General features: G+C 45.6%; 1 protein-coding gene across 2 annotated transcripts in view; it reads right to left on the bottom strand.

The window, feature by feature from the left end:
- Window positions 1-15,403, bottom strand: part of PRR5L (proline rich 5 like) — a 141,339-nt gene that overhangs the window by 39,684 nt on the left and 86,252 nt on the right. For both annotated transcript variants that reach the window (XM_043972776.1, XM_043972777.1), the window contains one exon: window positions 11,457-11,505. In XM_043972776.1, coding sequence (XP_043828711.1) covers window positions 11,457-11,505 — 49 coding nt within the window. The remainder of the gene's footprint in view (window positions 1-11,456; window positions 11,506-15,403) is intronic.

Here is a 15,403-nt window from a genome sequence, read left to right on the forward strand (position 1 = left end):
TCCACACTGCTCCCAATTGGATAAGCAAACAATTAAGAAGCCTCTTAATGAAATAATCAAAGCAGAATTTATTTATAAAAATAAATGTAAACGATAAGGGTTAAGAAATGCAAATTATACAACCTGTCTGCTTTTAATACAATAAGGGCCTTTGCTGCCTCTTGCCTTAGGATATGCTGTTTGGACAGGTTCTCTCCAATTTTCACCCTTTTTCTCCTTCACTCCAACTTTCACTTTATCCATCCCCCTGAAAAGCCCCTTAGCGTCTTCACCACTGTTGCCAACCCCCTGGCATCTCTAGCATCCCTTCCTCACAGACCTCTCTGCGTCTCTAGCCTTCTGGTGTTCTTCCATTCTCTTAATCTTCTGGCCTCCCCTTTCACTGTCTCGTTCCCCTGTATATATGTTCCTTCTCTCCTCTCAAACCTCAGGCTCTCTGCACTCCCGGCATATGCCAAGCTAATCCACCGGCCGCACTAGGGCTGTGCCCAGCGGGGCTCAAGGGGCCCATACCCCCTGATGCGCTCCTGGGACCTCCACATGGGCTATGCTAGGGCCTGGCAGGACAAGCCTGAGATCTCCCAAGCAGCTCCCCTCAGGGCTTAGGGAGCTGGGGCTTTTTTTTTTCTGCCCCCCAGCCGTCTGACCTGGTGTTCTGAAAAGCCCATGGGGCTTTTTTTTTTTTTTGGCTCAGCTGAAGTGGAGGGGGAGGGGAACCAGCCCCTCTCACAGGAAAAAAACCCTGAGAGCCTAAGGCTTTTTAATCTCAGCCCAAAGGCAGGGTCCCCAAATCAAAATAAATTCCCACAATCTGGATCAATCACTCATTGAGTATGTATTAAAAGCCTACTGTATGTTAGGCACCACGCTAAATGCTGGGGACGTAAGTACAAAAAACCAAAACAATCCCTCCTCTCAATCATTCATATATACATAGATCCATGTGTGTATCTATACTCAACGCATCTATACATATGTACGGCCGTGATGTATCTATGCACATATGTATGTATAGACACGCATGCATGCGTGCAGACATATATACACACATACACAAAGTAATCAAGTACAGTGTAGTAAAGGAGAGATCCCAGGGGCCCTCTTCTGACTCCCCTCCCAGCTTACCTATGTTCTCCAACCATGCCACCACAAGACTCCAGATGCGGTCTGACCAGGGCAAAACCCAAGCAACATTGTCCTGGTCTTGAACAGCATAGCTCTCATCTTCCTAGGTTCTAAGGACCAGATCCAACACGTCTTATTAGACCATATAACCTTCCTAAAGGAAGCTGGGAAATGCTGCCTTCATGGTTACTTAGGTACAAGCACTTAGCATAGGCTAGGCCTGGCATTAATGGTTAGCCTTTTCCTGTTTCTGTCCCATTTCCCTCCATCGGACTGTTAGCCCTTAAGAAGGGCCCCGGGAACCGAGACAAGTCCCAGGCAAACAGTAGGGAGATACTAAATGTTCCGTTAGACTGCGAGCATGTTACAAGCAGCGATTGCTTCATCCTTTCTCTGTAACCTCAGCACATATCAGTGCCCTTAATAAATGCCTGGTGATTGATGGGTGATGAGGAAATGGGCTGATGAAAGGACCCTGCTTCTCCTAGCATGTCGTCAATGGAAAGACCCAAAGGCAGTAGATCCTGGGTGCCACGGTTAGAGTCAAGCTCCCTGTGACCGAGTCCCCCCACCCCCAGCAATGAATCAGAAGAGAGGACAAGCCACCCCTTAATGAAGTTTGCAGAAGTGCCTCAGTCAGGAAGTGGGGCACAGCTGTCATGTTTGTTTATTCTGGTCCAGATAGAAATATGGGCTGCAAACTGAAAATGAGGCGTAGCTAGCTTGGAAAAATGTAAGGGAGACAGTCTAGGGGAAAGTAATCCAGACCACTGCAGACATCAGTCATCAAGTGGGCGGCAGAGACCTAGATTTTGCTCCCCAACAATGCCATAGGCAGGAGGGTGTGTTGGGGAGGAGCAGGGGAGGGGAGGAGTCTGCAGGATGAGACAATGACGGAGAGAACAGGCCTCCTGCCCACAAGGACCTAGGCCTTCTAAGGGGCATCCCTGCCAGAGGGAGGGACGAGGACAACAGAGCTACCTCGGTGGGGGGGGGGGGAAGGGAAGACCAATCGAGAAGTCACAAGGTACAAGGAAATGAACTGGTTCTGGCCTTTGAAGAACTGGGTTCAAATTAGGGATCTGGTTAAGTGTGCCTTTGAGGTCCCTTCTAACCCAAGGCTGGCATCTTAGAATCCTTTGACTGGAGGAAGAAAGGACTGTGAACTCCTTGAGGACAATGTCCTAGAACTAGATCTTTTCACAGAGTATTGATCAGAAAGAATGCTGGACTTGGGTATCGAGAGGCCCGGGTCTGTATTCCAATTCTGCCACTTCTTGTGTGACTTTAGCCAAGCCACTTCATGTCTGACCTCATCCACAAGAAGAGGATATCAGTGTCTATACTAGTCACACAGGGTTGTGTTGGGTAAACATTTTCTGTTATTTTCAAACATTTTCTGTTAATTTATCATTTTCTCCCACACGTACACTTAGTTTTCCCAGAGAATGTAAGAAGGGACTGTTTCATCTTCGTCTTTATATCCTTGGTGACTGGCATATAGTAAACGCTTAATAAATGCTTGCCAGTGGACTGACTAAAAAAAGGACTCTGTAAACCTAAAACCACTATAGCTATAAGAGTTGTTTTCAGACAGTGGGCACTAGTGATATAATAACTGCTGGATATTTCTGGAAATGTTCAAAAGAATACACTCAAAGGCTTTTAGAAGAAGAGACCTTAATTCAACATCCACCTTTTTTTTTTTTTTTTTTTTTTTTGGTGAGGCAATTTGGGATTAAGTGACTTGCCCAGGGTCACACAGCTAGTAAGTGTTAAGTGTCTGAGGCCAGATTTGAACTCAGGTACTCCTGACTCCAGGGCTGGTTCTCTATCCACTGTGCCACCTAGCTGCCCCAACATCCACCTTTTAAAGATGGGGACCCCGAGTCCAGGAGAGAAGAAGGAACTTGTTCAAGAGCAGCTAGCAATGGGCAGAACCAGAAGTACTGCTTGCAATCCCTCGGTAGGCAGAGATGCTTCTTTTCTTGTACTGCTCATTCAACAAAGGATATTGACTAGATTGCACGTGTACAGGGAGCTTAGTCATCTCAGGGAATCATCAGGTCATGGAAACAAACATCGAATCTGGAGTCAGAATGCCTGTATGGTATATTAGAAAGAGTGCTGGGCTTAGAGTCAGAAGACGTGAGTTCTAATCATGTCATCTCTCTAGGCCTCAGTTTCTTCATCTTTGACATCAGGAGGCAGGATTGGTGTGTTTCTGTTACTTCCCAGCTAGCTGTGACCTTGGGCAAGTCACCTGACTCGCCTGGATCTGTTCCCTCATTTGTAAAATAAGGGGTTAGACAAAACTTAATCAACTGTAAGGCCTCTTCTGAAACCAAGGTTCCAAGATTCCTTGGTGTGTTTGCTCTTGTGCATCCATCCCTTGATGTTTCTTAGCTTGACTCCTGAAATTTATCTTCTGAAGGCTCACCAGAGAGAGGGTGCAACCTGGAGTGATTCTTTTGGCCTGTGCTGCAGTCTAGGACCCCATCATTTCCTGATTTTACTGTCTGGCTCAGGACTGCCTTCTCAGGTTTACTGCATGTTATTCACCTACTCTCCCTTCCAGCCAAACTGGATTACTTGCAGGTCCCTGAACTCAGCATTCTGTCTCCAGCCTCTGGGTCTTTGCATAAGCTATTTACCATTCCTGGAATAGATGCCCGGCCAGCTCACTGTGGCCTCTCAGAACCCCTGGCTTCCTCTAAGGCTCAGATCATTAACTATCTCCTAAAGGAAGCCCTTTGGGGTCCCTTTAGTTCAGGGGTTCTTAACCTGGGGTATATGAACTTGGTTTAAAAAAAAATCTGGATAGCTATATTTATATGTGAGTGGTTTCCTTTGTAATCCTAGGTATTTTATTTCATGGATTAAAACCATAGGGAGAAGGGGCGATAGGCTCTGCCAGACAGTCAGGACACAGAAAGGGTTTCCAAACCCTTGCCATGGCTGGAAAGGCTCTTTTTTCCTCTGTAAATTTGTGTATGTGTGTATGTGTATATATATATATATGTGTGTGGTGTGTGCATGTATGTGCATGAATGCATGTGTGCATATTAAAATATTATATATTTAAGACATAAATAAACATACTAAAAATCTATAAATAAAATGATATATTTATATATACACACAGGTATATGTGTGTATATAGGTTCATGTGTATGGGTGCATGCATGTACACATATGTGTACACGCATGCATAGTGTATTTGTATATGCACATATACACATGGGTACATATACCTGTAAATATACACACATTTATCTGGTTATATGTTGTATCCCCCAGCTGAATGTAAGCTCGTTGAAGGCTGATACCATTTTCTTGTATTGTTTTTGTCTCTGTAGTTCTAGAGCCCAGCACAATGCCTTTCAAACAATTCCTTGTCGGCTTAGATTGTACAGTATTGTACTCTTACACCCTATCCCTCATGGGCCTCTCTACAGCATTGTGCACTCTATGTGAGGGCAACTGGGTGGTGCAGTGGATAGAGTGCTGGGACTGGAGTCAAGAAAACCCGAGTTCAAATCCAGCCTCAGACACTTACTGGGTGATCTTGGGCAAGTCACTTAACCTCCATTTGCTTTAGTTTCCTCATGTATAAAATAGAACTAATAGCCTCCAAGAGTTGTTGTGAAGATCCAGTGAGATCATAACTATAAAGCACATAGTAGGTGCTCTATAAAGGTGAGCTATTATTATCAATCAATCAACAAGTACTTATTTATGAAGCCCCTACTATGTCCCAGGCACTGTGCGGAGCCCTGGGGAGCACAAAGATCAGAGGGGAAGGGGGCCCTTTGCCTAAGGAGCTTACGTCCTTTATACAGCATATAAACAATTCCCCTCTTCATTCTATCTTCACCTCATACCCAAAGTGGTCTTCTCCCTTGCTTTGTCCCTGCTTCCCAAAATGCTTCTGGTTGGTTTCTTTTAGATTTCACACTCCAAGGGGACAGACTCTTCATGTGATTCTCTCTACACTGTGAAAGCAACCATTCAATTTTTGTTTTTGATGATGATTATAACAATGATGACGAGGTGGGAGAGTCATTTTCTTGCTGGGATTCTTTCAGATATGAACAGGAAGTGGAAAAAAAAATTAGTGCTACCAGATGACCCATGACCTATTGGCAATCTCAGTTCAATGAATTCCCCTTCTTCCAAAGAAGCTTCTCTGTCATTGACTTGAGACCAAATTCGAGAATGATGCAAAAATTCTGTTCCATGGAAAAGTATTTTAACTTTCAGTGGTGAGGAGAAAAAAACCCAACAAAACCTCAAATGTCTAATAAATTTATAGTAGAGAGCAGATGGAAAACGCCCATCAGTGTCCAGGCCTTTCCCCATCAGAGTACCCAATTATCGAAATGGTGGAAAAACACCGGGCGGCTCACACTATCAGTTTCAGGCATTATAAGGACCCAATTATTGTGGCTGGCGTTGGGGTGTAGAGTTACCCTCCTCTGCCAGGGGCCTTTGGAAAAACTCAATTTTCTTTTCAGGCTCAATTCCAATTAGAACAGACAGGGTCATCAACGCTCTCCCATCACAGAAACCTAGTTGCAGATAGAGGCTTTTTTTTTTCCTTTTTGCTTGCCTGGCCCTACATATGTCAGTCCTTGCTGGGAAATCAAACTCTCTCTCCTCTCTATGTGCAGGAGATCAAATCTATTCTATGGCCACTTGCCCCCGTCCCCATCCCTTTCATTATCCATCACACAACACAGGCCCTTTTAGAGAGGCTCTCTGAAGCAGTAAAACTAAAATTCACAGTTTCTAACCTGAGTCATTTGGGCAGGTTTCAAGTGGGCTCTTGGGGGGGGGTGAACGGAGCCAAGGGCAAGTCAACCTTCTCTGCTGAAATGAACTGGATGTTTAGAAACAGGCCTGCGTGGCCTGTTTCTGCCAGTCCTTATCAACTAATGAGCTCAGTGCCTCCAATATCCAATTTCCACCTCCCTGACCATCTGAGGCAATGCTGGCGTGCCATCTCCCCGACCACTCATGTATCTGCTTGGATGGTGTAAACCTCATCATCGGTGGCTGACCTTTCTCCGCCTGGAGAGATTCTAGAGAAGCTGGGACCCGGAGAGACTCATTCTCATCTTCCTTTATGATGGAACGGATGCAGGGCACTGGATCAAAAGGTCCAGTCTCACCTGGGATCCTAGCAGAGGGTGTTGTACAGTCTCATTTTCAATGTTTTTAACCCTGGCACCTTTTACTCTAGGATCGAATCCAAACTCCTTTTTGGCTATTAAAGCCCTTTGCCACCTGGCCCCAATCTACCTAGCTAGTCTTATTATTCCCAGAACACCGTTTCACACAGTCTAGACAAAACGACCTTGTTGTGGTTCCTCCACATGACAGCCTTCTTCCTCTCTGCCTGCCTCTCAAAATCCCTAGTTAGCGTCCTTCAGAGATCAGCTCAGATGCTGTCTCCCCGACAAAGCATACCTGATCCCTATGGCTCTGAGGATGATCCCAGACCCCAAATTACCCTGTACATCTTTTCTTATTTATTGATGTATACACATGATTTCCTCTAATGGGACGTATACTCTCTTGAAGCAAAGGCCATTTCACCTTTGCTTTTTGTGCATCCCCTCCCCCCACCAAGCCAAGCCTAGGGCCTGGCGCATAGTAGGTACCTAATCAAAGCTTATTTAGTGGTTGACTGATTGAATATCTGTTGGTTGAAGGACAAAGAGCAAGATGATGTAGAAAGACCCAGTAGACTAAGAGCCAGGAGCCTACAGTTCAGATCCCAATATTGCCACTAAGTCTAGTCTGCTCCTCTCCAAAGGTAGCTGAATGGTTCCCTTTGGAACAGTTTATAAATCGACTAAAGAATGTTCAATCCTGCTCTATTTTATTCCTCCTCAGACTTGGCTCTGTCTTCAGCCAAGATTTAAGGTGGGTCAAATGGCTTTGGGAGGGCCCAGGGCCCCTCCCCCCACAAAATAATGTAGAAAAGGCCCCATTTTCAGCCCTCTGACTGACCGACTTCAGCCAGTCCCCTGCACAAGCACCAAGACATAAAACCCAGCAGTGGCCGGGAATGAGAGCTTCTTTATTCTCTTTGGGCTGTGGTTAATGCTTTATCGCATGCTCTTGATACAAAAAGTAAATCACACCATTTGGCTATTTTTGAAAACGATCCGCATGCCACACTTTGTAAGCAGCTCAGGAAGCAGCCTGGTTTCACAGAAGGGGGGGGGTTCCCTCCCATTAGAATGTCAGCTTCTTGCAAGTAGGGCCTGCTTCATTCTTTGTGCTTGTATCCCCACTGAGTCTAGCAAAGTGCCCAGCACATAGTAGGTTTTTCATAAATGTTTGCTGATTGATTTTGTTTTGGAAAATGGACAGTTAAATCCATTCTCCCATGCAACAAGTAGTTATGAAAAGTTGGCTAATGTGCCATCCACCAATTTCAGGCCTGGGGAAGGCTAAGCAATTCTTGCCTTCACCAAGCTTCTGTTCAGCTGGGGGGAGGGAGGGGAGAAACAACATATAAACTAACTAGCAAATAAAAATACTTACAAAGTAGATATGGAGTAAAGAGGGGGAGGACAAGGCAGGGGAGCTGGGTCTGACGAGGAAGGGATCTGCTTCAGTGTCTTGTGGGAGATGGTACTTGACCCGAGTTTTGAAGGAAGGTAGGGACCAGAAGGGATGAAGGTGAGAAAGAAGGGAGAGCTTCCCGTAAACGGGGGACACATCGTGCAAATGCAGCCACACAGGTGAGACTTTGGGAAGGGTGGAGGAAGAGACCAGTAAGCAGACCAGTCTCAAGAGCACACTGTCAATCCCATTTCATGTTAAATGTCAATTAGGGCTCAGCCAAGGGAGGTTGTGAGCGTCTTGGCGACTGACTGAAAACAAAACACTTTTCTGTGGTCTGATCTGGAACCGCATTGCAGAGACAGTGGGAGAGGAGAGAGCAAGAACTCGAGAGCACAGCCTATGAGTCAAGGGAAGTTGAAATGATTCAACTGACTAATTATCTCTCTTGTTAATCTTCGTGTTTAGCTGCTATGCGGACTGAGCTGTCTTTCAAGCAGGCCAGAGGCACCAAAGCCTGACTCAATTCTCTGTTTCTGTGGGATCATGGCTTGTCCCTTGAGACAGTGGCAATCCCTTTGTCGACTAGGGCCAGTAAGGAGGAACATGACGATATCCAGGGGTCTTTCAAAGCAAGCACACCTTTTCTTTAAACTTTGGGAATGGAAAAGAAAATAATTCCCAAGTTGCTTTTTCTATGCTAAAAACTCTCAAGGCCTTCAAAATTATGTTATCTTCTACATCCCCCAAAAGAGAAAAAGACCTATCTGTACAAAAATATTTATAGCAGCTCTTTTTGTGGTGGCTAAGAATTGGAAATCAAAGGAATGCCCATCCATTGGGGACTGGCTGAAAAAGCTGTGGTATAACGATGGTGATGGAATATTCTTGTGCTATAAGAAAAGACAAGCAGGATGATTTCAGAAAGGCCTGGAAAGACTTATTTGAACTGATGTAAAGAGAAGTGAGCAAAACCAGGAGAACCTTGTGCACAGAGACAGCAATAGTTTGCTGAACAACTGTGAATGACAACTATTCTCAACAATACAATGACCCAAGACAATCCCAAAGGACTAACGATGAGGCAGACTGTCCACCTCCAGAGAAAGAACTGATACTGATTGAACACAGACTGAAAATACTGTTTTTCACTTTCTTTCACTTTTTTCTTTTATTCAAGTTTTCTTATACAAAATGACTAATATGGTCATGTTTTACATAATTGTACATGTATCACCCATATCTGATTGCTTACTCCTTGGGAGGGAGGAGGAGAATAGAATTTGGAACTCAAAACTTTAAATGAAAATGTTTATTCTTATTTAAGCGAACAAACAAAAACCATGTTGTTTTCTAGAAGACGGCCCTTTCCATGTAGGGTGGCCTGCCAATGGGGGACTGAGAGGAGGGCACAAAAGAGTCATACGGGCTGAGAGGGCATGGATGGGTTGGGACGTGTACCACCAGAAGGAATAGCCACACCAATAAAGCACAGATCAAAGGATCCCCAATTTAGAGGTGAAAGGGACTTCTCCAGAGGTCATTTAGTCCAATCTCCTCATTTTACAGAGGAGGAAACACTTGCCTTGTCACCCAGGCAGTAGATGGCTGCGTTGTGAATTAAACCCAGGTGCTGTTGGTGCCAAATCCATAGCTATTCACACTCTTCCACAGGGCTTCAATACTTAGCAAAGAATAGGAAAAGCCATTATCCCTATGAACCCCACCCGAATGACTAAAATAGCAAAAACAAAAACCCAAGACTGTTGCCTTTCCTTCATGGCGAAGAACCCAACCCAACCCATCAACACAACATGCCCTTTAAAAAAATGAATGTTTATCGCTATTTTTTTGTTTTTCCATCACCAACGATTCTCGGCACATCCTTGGACCACCTCCCCCGCATAACAATAAATAAATAAATAAATAGGGTGGAAAAGAAGCAGTTCAGCCAAACTGGCCGGCACATCCAACCAGTCTGAACATTTTATGCAACATTTGATGCCTATAGTTCCCCATCTCCAGTATTCAACTTGGGGATAGCCTTGAAAGGTCAATTTGTCCTTGATGCTCATATAAAGAAGAGGACATTCCCTTTCAAGCTGTGATTTTCCGCCCTCCCCAATGAAAGAGAAGAGTTCTTCCATTAGATTAAATCCTTTTCTGATGCCTCAGGATCCCCAGAGTCACCCGGATAAAGGATGTGAAGGTGATTTGGGGTTCTCGAGGCTGGGTCAACAGAGCCCAAGGTTAGGCATTAGAATGACCAAGATGATAGGCTCTGAATATGAATGCCCACTGTTGGAGGACCAGTCTTGCTGAATTTGGGGAGGCCAAAGGCCAGACGATTATTTGCAGCATAATTTTAATTAAATATTTTATTTCCCCCAATTACATGTAAAAACAATTTTTAGCATTCGTTTCTTGAAACACCGAACTCCAAATTCTCTCTCCCGCCTTCTCTCTTCCTCCCTCATTGAGAAGACCAGCAGTTTGACATAGGTTATACACATTCGCAGTCATACAAAACATATTTGCAGGATTATTTCTTTCAAATCACTTGAGGAGATAGAAAGAAAGATGCTGGAGTAATAATCATAATAGCTAACACTTACATGGTGCTTTTAGATTTGCAAAGTACCTTATACATCTCACTTGATCCACAACCCTATGAGGTAACTTAGACTCTTATCACTATACCCAACAGATTGCTCCTAAATTAAACAAAATACGGGAAGAAGCCATCACCACCACAGATTGGGCTCACCCAGCCAGAAAGCATCTGAGGCAAGATTTGAATTTAAGTCTTCCTAACACCAAATCCAACACTCTGTGCACTTACCACCTCCCTAGCCACACAACGATGGTGTGCTGGTCCTGAGAGAGAGGAAGTGCCTCAGTAAACCACCTTCTAAGTTGTGGCAGAGATTTTGACCTGCATTGGTAGAAAGTGTTCCCACACAGAGATGAGATCACAGATCCAGGTGAGGCCGACAAAAGGCCTGAGGACAACCCCCTTCAGGAAGAGTTTCCTGAGCTGCTCCATGACCAACATAATTCACTGCTCAGAGGTCAAGCATTGCTGAAGAGTCCCTACCAACTGAGCTAGGCCAGTCTACAGGCTCAAAGCTACGCCTACAACGGTGACCTGCAATGCGAAATGTAATGAATTTAGAGTCAGGGGGCCTGGGGTCCTGTTCTGGAGCTACCTCCTACCATTTGTGGGAGACTGGTTAAGTCACTCCATCTCTCTGAGACTTAGTTTCCCCAGCTGTAAAACGAAGCCTGTAGATTCAATGGCCCCTCAGGTCCCTTTGGGTCCTAGGTTCGACGATCCTAAAAAAAGCTCATGATCATTAGAATCACTAAAGGGAACAGATCATTAAATCTGGAAGGAAGTGCCTGTCGGCTTAAATTCTTTCCATCTGACAGATGAAGAAACTGGCCGACAGGTAAAGTGGACTCCTAGACAAATAGCGGCAGGTGCCCGATTGTTTCTTATTCATCTTTTCATACCTCGGAGCTCCTAGCACGGAGTCCATGCTCATAAATGCCTTGCACATAGTAGGTGCTTATAAACATTCGTTGGACCGATGACTGCAAAGGTGTGTATATGTGTATGGACAAAAAGAAAGAAAAAGACTAAGTGTATAAATATACATACACTTGTATGGCACTGATCTCTCGCATAGAAACACAAAGACACACGTACAAATATACACCTCCCAATCTCTCTATAGATGTTGTCTTACCTGGAAATAGTCTGTGATGAAGGATCCAAGTTCACTCTTCAACAGCCGCCTAGAAGAAAACAAACAAAAACCACACTTGAGCATCGGTGTGACATTCAGCAGCATGTAAGCAGTTTACACACTCATTCCAGGACGTTCTGCCCACAGGATGTATGATCTGAGGTTGGGAGATAAGCAAGGGCACTGCCTGCTCTAGGTTAGAGCAGGTAGTATACTTGGGGGTAGGAGAGACAAGCTCTCTCCCTTCTTTTACTAGTGGTGTGATTTGGGGCTGCTCATTTGTTTCTGTGCCTCAGTCTGCTTTTCTGTAAAATGAAAGGGCTGGATCAGAGGACCCCTGTGGCTTCCCCCTAACCAACTCAAAACCTATGGGCCAATGAAAAGGAGGTCCAAATTCCACCCCACCAGGTAGGAGAGAGCACTCAATACAGCTGCAGGTTTCCAAAGATGTTGACAGGCCCAAGCACTCTGTGCACTTACCACAATGATGGTATACTTGTCCTGAGAGTGAGGAAGACCTTGGTGCCTCTATCCCATTTCACAGAAGAAGAAACCAGAAGAGTCACTTGCCCGAGTTTACCCAGCTAGTGGTGACTGAGGTGGGACTGGAACCCAAGCTCTCTCCTGACTCATTGACCTGACCATTAGACACAGGACTTTCAGGAGAGTGGCAAAGGCAGCAGAGATGGGGGCTGAGGTAGCCCGAAATCACACCTGGGATGGCTTTGTGATAGAGCTTGATGCTGGCGCATCTTAACGGTTTCAGTATCTGTTCCTCAGACAGGAGATTATAACAGACTCCCCCTACACCAATAAGAGCCAGTCAGATAAAAAGGCCCTAAGGAGGAGGGAAGATGGGTGGGTTTTAAAGTTAGGAAGGAAAATGGCACCCTCTTCTCATCATAGGATCAGAGAGCCAGAGCGGGAAGGGACCTCAGGGACCCTAGAGCCCACTTCTCCCTCTTCCCACCATTTTTTCTCACAAAGAAGCGAGGTCTAAGGACTGAGGGTCAAGTGGATTTCTGCTCTGTGTTAATGGAAGGTGCCATCCTCAGTTCCATTTCTCTGCATTCATACAAAGAGGGTTGGCCAATCTTTTTTTTTTTTTTTTGGTGAGGCAATTGGGGTTAAGTGACTTGCCCAGGGTCACACAGCTAGTAGTTGTTAAGTGTCTGAGGCCGGATTTGAACTCAGGTCCTCCTGAATCCAGGGCCGGTGCTCTATCCACTGCGCCACCTAGCTGCCCCGGGTTGGCCAATCTTAAGAACAAAAGTAACCCTCTCTAAGATCAGGGGAGATTCCCTGGAGGGTAATGGCTTCGTGCCCCTCTCTCTTTCAGGTGCCCATCCTATCAGCTCTTCGCCTAAAGGAGCTCAATCTTCAGCTGTCAGCCCAGGGTGGTATTAACTCCTACAGACACGCTCCCATGGGTCACAGAAGGAGAACGAGCAGGCGACTCTCAGGCCTCCCTTACGGGCAGAAGACAGGAATGGCGCTGAGGTGGGAAGAGGGCGGGTAAGACAAACATAAAACCTCAAGCTGGGAGAGAATCCAGATACCAGCGAGGCTAACTCCCTAATTTTATAGATAAGGAAACTGAGGTGCAGGAAGATGGAGGGACTTTCTGAGGTTCCATAGGTAGTTGGGACATGAACACAGTCTTCTTACTAAAGAACTAAGGGACACTAAAGAACAGTATCCCATGTCCCTTCAGGGAAAGATGGGGCAGGGGTGTTGCCTCCTTTTCTTTTGTTTTATTGAATAGAATTTTATTTTCCAAAATATATGTAAAAACAAATGGAAAAGGAGATTAAAAAAAACTGATGAAAATAATTGCCTAAGAATTAGGATTGAACAAATGGAAGCTAGTGACCTTATGAGAAACCAAGACACCGTAAAGCAAATCCAACTGAATGAAAAAATAGAGGGCAATGTGAAATATCTCCTTGGAAAAACAGCTGACCTGGAAAATAAATCTAGGAGAGATCATTTGAAAATCATTGGTTGCCTCCTTTTCTGATACGGATCTGCTGTTGGAGGCTGATCAGCCTCGCTGGTATCTGGATTCTCTCCCAGCTCTAGTTCTACAATCTTGGAGGACATTCAGTCTACTACTGCTGAGTGCTGAAGGTATTTTCCTATCTAAGCTCTAGTCAGAAGATCGTCCAAGTCTATGGGGATGGGAGGGGGGCAGGGGTGGAGGGGACTGGGCAGGAGGAGAGACCCGAGTTATGGGGTGTTAAAGAGAACTTAGTAAAGAGAGGGGTAAAGAACGTGGCCTTGATCAGTCACTGGGCTCAGTACCCATCATTTCCCTTAGGCAAATGAGCCAAGAACTGGAGGGAGGAGCTTGGTGGGTGGCCCTGGCGGAGAGCAAGAACTGCGAGCCAAGGAAGCAGCACTGTATGGTGCAGTCAAAGGCCCTTAGACTCCATGTAATCCAAATCCTTTACTTGACAGATGAAGAAACTGAGGCCTAGGGAATTTTAACTGGTCTTTATCACTCAGGTAGGAGGTGACACAACTAGGGTCTGAACCTGGGTACCGGTAAGGAGGGGCAGAGGAGTGAAATCTTACTGTCTCTGTGACAGTGAGCAACTCAGCCTCAGTGTCCCTCGATCGGCACGTCAGCCCTTTCCAGCTCTAAACCCAAGATCCGATGACCCTAATGACTGGAGAGGAGACTGGGTAGGGGGCACCTGCCACTGAGGCCAGGGGTCTGCTAGAGACACGAACAGTAACAGCAGGAGGCCACATTTATATTATACTTTAAGGTAAGCACTTCACATAGATTAACTCATTTGCTCCCTAGAACAACCTTGGGAAGTGCTACCGTCTTCTCCATTTTACAGAGAGGTCTGTAACTGCCCAGGATCCCACAGTGCACAAGTGGCAGAGGCTAGATTCCAATCCCTTTCTTTTTATACTTCGTAACTCCAAGTCCTACGTTAAAACAAGAAAAGCGACTAGGTGGCAAAATGGATAGAACGCTGGTCCTGGAGTCAGGAAGACCTTAGTTTGATTCTTGGAGTGTCTTCTTTTTTTTTTTTTTTTTTTTTTTTTGGTGAGGCAATTGGGGTTAAGTGACTTGCCCAGGGTCACACAGCTAGTAAGTGTTAAGTGTCTGAGGCCGGATTTGAACTCAGGTCCTCCTGACTCTAGGGCTGGTGCTCTATCCACTGTGCCACCTAACTGCCCCTTAGTTGGATTCTTGCCACCGATGCTTACTAGCTCTGTAAGCTTGGGCAAGTCAACTCGTACCTCAGTTTCCTCATCTATAAAATGGAAAAAACAAAAGCACCTACTTCCCAGGGATGTTGAGATTGCGTCTGTAGAATGCTTTGTACTCGATAAAGGCCAGGGATTATTATCATATGAAAATGTCCAGCCTGACAAGTAAGGGCAGCCTTGCTGAGTACATGCCCAGTAACCCTGATTTAGAAAAGCTGACCAAACAGGAAGAAAGAGGTCAGGGGTAAGGGCAGATTTCCAGGGCATCAGAGTCTTTCAGGAGAGGACCAAAGGAAGAACATGTACAGCTGGCGTAGGACGGCCCTAAGCCTGGGAGAAAATCGTTGGGACCAGACACAAAGGGTGTCATGCTCATCAAAGAGGCCAAGGCAAGACCCGAGAAGGCCTGGGTGGCTTCAGAACAGAAAGACATCCCAGGCCAGGGCCCGAGGGGCCTTTGAGGCTGTGACGGAGGCCGCTCCTTGGAGATAACTACAAAGCCAGCTCTGAAAAGGATGGAGCCGTCTGCCAGGAAGTGGTGCCAATCGAAATCTCTCTTGGGCCAAGGGCCTGAGTGCCAACCCAGACAGGGCTGAGGTGAAGCAAAAGAATCAACTGGCGATAGATGTTAAAAGCGTCCCTTGATCCTCAGAGCTAGGGAGATGACCGTCCCCTGCCTTCTCCCTGGTCAGACCACATTGCATAGATAATATTCA

This window comes from Dromiciops gliroides, chromosome 6 (assembly GCF_019393635.1).
Source record: "Dromiciops gliroides isolate mDroGli1 chromosome 6, mDroGli1.pri, whole genome shotgun sequence".
Classification (NCBI taxonomy): Eukaryota; Metazoa; Chordata; class Mammalia; order Microbiotheria; family Microbiotheriidae; genus Dromiciops; species Dromiciops gliroides.